Below are 4,387 nucleotides of genomic sequence, written 5' to 3'. Positions count from 1 at the left end.
GCAGGACATGTCTGGAAAGGACATCTCCCCTGCCCCAGCCCGGCCTGGCCCTGTCCCTGGCCCATGACCCCACCCCACATTGTCATTTGAGAGATGCTTGGCCCCCGGGAGGAGAACAGCTGACAATTCCGTGGCTGGACAGCTGGGCGTTGTGCCGGGGAGGCGGGGCACGAGACACCCACCCAGCCCGAAATAAACCTCCTGAGCGCGCACCAGCCACTGTCCCAGGACACAGGCTGCTGCACCATGCGCTGCGTGGCTCTGCTCATGGCCCTGGGCTCCCTCGCAGGTAGGCACTGCCCAGCTGGCAGGGGCGGAGCGGGGCTGGGGGCAAGGGGCAGCCCTGGCTGGGCTGTGCTGGGTGGCATGAGCTGGGCAATCAGACAGGGCAGGGCAGGCACCCCTTGGCTCTGACACAGGGCCAGCTCCTCTGCCCCCCATTCCTTCTTGGGGCTCTGCAGCCCTTCTGGCTGGAGGGTACCACGATGCCTTCCCTGCAACCTGCCCCCTCTCCAGCCCCAGGGGTGCAGCAGAGCCCACCATGGGCTCATCATCCCTCGCTTGTTCCCATAGATAAGTACAGCCCCCGGCACAGCCAACCAGGCTGGAGCTACAGGCACAGCCCAGTGAGCAGCTCTGGGGGTGGCGTGCAGGGGTGGCCATGCGTTTAACCCTACCGGAGGTAATTGCTCCCTCCCCACGTGTAGCACACCGCACCAGCCTAGCCAGTGAGCGGGGACTGCTCTCCTCGTCCTGCTGGCAGCGTGCAAGAACCCGAGACCACGGCACAATCATTGCCAGGCACTGTTGTAACCAGGGGCCAGCTGCTGAGCCTGTCTGTTAGCAGGGGCTCTGAGCAGGGAGCGCACACACACGCACACACAGAGTGAGCTCACACATGCATGCACGTACATACATGTATGCATATGCATATATATACACAAATGCCGAGCTCACACACACCGGCGCACATGCACCCTGTGAGCTCACACGCATGCATACATTCACATGCATCCCCCATGAGCTCACACTTACACACACCCACCCTGTGAGCTAGCATACACACACCCCCCGTGATCTCACACACACACTCATGCACACGCCCTATGAGATCACACACACACACACACACACACCATGATTTCACACTCAGACATGCACACACCTGCCATGACATGTATGTTTACATACACACTCACATGCACACTTTCCCCCATGAGCTCGCACACGTGCACGCACATGCACGTACACGCACATATACACAAGTTGAGCTCATACACACACACTGTGTGCTTGCTCTGTCTCTCACTCACACACATACATGCACACTCATACTCACACAAGGGCACAGGCTGAGCTCAGCCAGCCTCCTGCTGTCTGGTCTAACACACTTCACACTTCCCAGTGAGCAGCGACAGTTTTGCTAATTAAAGCAACGTGGGCACGTGGGGCCTCTCCGGCAGCTTGTACAGCCTGTGAGGTGCCGTGTGGAGCCCACAGGGTCCCGTGTGGAGCCTGTTGGGCAGCTGCTGCATGTTGATTATTTAAAATGAGGGGAAATAAAACCAAAATCATCCACGAGGGGACAACTGGTGCTGCCAGGGGGTGAAGTTCTGGGTGGGAGTGCCAGGCTGGCTCTTGGGCCCCCACTAGGCTGTTTGGCAGGAGCTAAGTAAAAGGCTGCCCCAGGGGAGGGAGCAGGCGGCCCAGCCTGGGGCTGCAGGGACGTGCTGGGGGATGGCTAATGGCTCCCCTCCCTCTACCCTGCCCATCGCCAGCCACGAGGGTCGTCCCCTGCTGCAACGCACCAAAACACAGGCTTCCCAAAAGAAGGTGCCCCCTGAGCCAGCAGCAGGAGTTGGTTTTTATCTTTGGGCTTGGGCAACCTCAGCCTGCACGTGAGAAGCTTTTGTTGCTGGTTCAAATCCTGCTCGAGGGCTGAAATCAGGTCCCAATCTAACGGTGCCCCTGTGTGCAGCGAGCGCGCAGGGTCTCAGCCTATTTGGGGTGGGGAGGCAGAGCCCGCGGCTCGAAGCTCAGTGCGACCTGGCTGTTAACCTGCCCTAGGAGGCCGTGGCATGGGCAAGGCCAGGTGGAGCCTAGCAGCTGAGCCCTGCGGAAGGGGCCAGGTGTGATGGGTGCTGGGGCCGTTGTGGTCCCGGCTGCACCCGCTCTGGGCATACCCAGGCCTCTGCCCGGGGCCGGGAGGTGGCACCGTCCAGGCGGCAGAGTGCAGGTAGGTGCCATAGTGGGCTGCCCAACCCTCTCCAGCAGGCGCAGGGACAAGCCACCCCGCTCAGGGCCATGCCACCCCCTTCTCAGGTGTCCTGGGCAGAAACCAGGAGGAACAGCTGCTCAGTGACCTAATGGCCGACTACGACCGGAGCCTGCGCCCGGCCCGGCGGGAGGAAGACATCATCGACGTCAGCCTCAAGCTCACGCTCACCAACCTCATCTCCCTGGTACGCGGAGCTGCCCCTGCCCCTTCCCACCGCACCGGGGTGTCCATGGCGGCACCAGGCCACGGGCTTGGGCCTAGCCTCTCTCCTGGCTTTGCCCCTTCTGGCTGGAGGATACCCCCTGGCAGCACCGCCTAGGAGCAGAGATCCCAGAGGCCACGGACATTGATGCCAGCTGCAAGCCAAGGCAGGGCACCGGCAAAGGCACCGGGCCCTGAGCAGGGACAGCCACGCCTGGCCCTTCCCCTGCCCCTGCCCCTGCCCCTGCCCCAGGACAGGGCTCCCTGCCAGGCCAGCAGCCCGTGGCATGGGCTATGGGATGCTCTGTCCCAGCTGCCTGTGGTGACAATACCTGGCAAACCTGGCAGCTCCCACGTTGGGCAGGCTGGGAGCAGGGCAGGGGCCAGTGCCCTGGACAGGTGGGGGGCAGGTGCAAAGGAAGCAGTTGCCCTGGTTGCCATTTCAGGCACTGGCCTGGCTAGGCCTGCAGTGACCGGTGGGGGCTGGGACCCTGGGACGCCATCCTGCTCCGGGCCAGGGTCCCTGTCCTAGATGGACCGTCAGTGTGGAAGACCCAGGGATTGGGGGGAACAGGGATCTGTGCTGGACCCCCACGAGGAGGGGCGGCATTGCCCTGGGCCCCCGTGCAGGCAGGGCCATGGTTGGGGGGAGCGGGGCAGGGAGGCAACGCAGCTGCAATCCCACCGTCTTGCTTTGGCTTTTCCCCGGGTTCCAGAAGGAGCGGGAGGAGATGCTCACCACCAACATCTGGATCGAGATGGTAAGGCCCCCCGCACCCGAGTCAGGCCAGCCAGCCTACAGGCACGGCCACCAGCTGGGCACAGGCCACCAGGGCACCGACCCCCCCACACTTCACCCTGGCCTGGAGGCAGAGGCCTGCACAGCCTGGAGCTGGTGCCCCTTGGGCTCTCGGACCACCAGGCACAGCCCAGCCCAGCACAGAGGGCAGCTCAGGCTACTGGGCCCATCTCCGCAGCCGCCTGCCCTCTTCCCTGGCGCGTATCCTAGAGCCGTCCTGGTGCAGCCCAGCTACCAGGCAGGGCGCACATCGGTGCCTGGGGGTCTTGCCCCCAAGGCAAGGCACCAGGTACCAGAGGGTGCACACTGGCTGACTCTACCGCCCTGCTTCCAGCAATGGCGTGATTACCGGCTGCAGTGGGACAAGGAGAAATATGACAACATCAGCCTCCTGCGGGTGCCCTCCACCATGGTGTGGCTGCCGGACATTGTCCTGGAGAACAAGTGGGTGCCCACAGGGCTCAGGCTGGCAGCGATGCCAGGCAGCACAGGGGGCAGGGGTGATGTGGGGCAGGGCGGGTAGCTCAGTCCCATCTCCAATGAGTTGCAAGGGATGGGAGGCAGCAGAATCCCTCCCAGGAGCGGGGCCAGTTCACTCTAGCAGGGAGCAAGGGTGCAGGACACCCACCCCCATCCCATCACAGCTGGGGGTGCCCAGGGCTGGTGGGACTATTTGATGTCCCCCGTTTACGCGCTGATGTCTGCTAGTCTCTGTGGGCCACCTGCGGGTGGTGGCCGGCAGTACACGTGGACTCCGCACCCCTGATGGGGGGGACCTAGCCAGTGGCCAGATGTGGGCACATCTGGAGGACCACTGGTCCCCCGGGGGCTGCTGTGAGGTCCTGGGGCAGTGCTGGGGGAGCTGCAGGCAGGGAGGGACAGTCCGGTCTGACCCCAGCCCTGCCCTGCAGCATCGACGGGACGTTCGAGATCACACTCTACACCAACGTGCTGCTAGGGCCCGACGGCAGCATCCAGTGGCTGCCGCCCGCCATCTACCGCAGCTCCTGCTCCATCTTCGTCACCTACTTCCCCTTCGACTGGCAGAACTGCTCCCTGGTGTTTCAGTGAGTGCGGGGGGGGGGGGGCAACGCTGCACCTTGGACCCA

At 63.6% G+C, this 4,387-nt stretch overlaps 1 protein-coding gene across 1 annotated transcript in view; it reads left to right on the top strand.

Moving 5' to 3' along the window:
* The first annotated feature begins 223 nt into the window (after nucleotides 1–223).
* Nucleotides 224–4,387, top strand: part of CHRNG (cholinergic receptor nicotinic gamma subunit) — a 15,700-nt gene continuing 11,536 nt past the window's right edge. The window contains exons 1-5 of the mRNA XM_019503104.1: nucleotides 224–289; nucleotides 2,323–2,462; nucleotides 3,196–3,240; nucleotides 3,613–3,722; nucleotides 4,190–4,345. Coding sequence (XP_019358649.1) covers nucleotides 247–289; nucleotides 2,323–2,462; nucleotides 3,196–3,240; nucleotides 3,613–3,722; nucleotides 4,190–4,345 — 494 coding nt within the window. The 5' untranslated portion in view covers nucleotides 224–246. The remainder of the gene's footprint in view (nucleotides 290–2,322; nucleotides 2,463–3,195; nucleotides 3,241–3,612; nucleotides 3,723–4,189; nucleotides 4,346–4,387) is intronic.

Source organism: Gavialis gangeticus, unplaced genomic scaffold (assembly GCF_001723915.1).
Source record: "Gavialis gangeticus isolate Ggan-Ray unplaced genomic scaffold, GavGan_comp1, whole genome shotgun sequence".
Taxonomy (NCBI): Eukaryota; Metazoa; Chordata; order Crocodylia; family Gavialidae; genus Gavialis; species Gavialis gangeticus.
The sequence above is the reverse complement of the archived record's forward strand: the minus strand, read 5'-3'. Positions and strand labels throughout refer to the sequence as shown.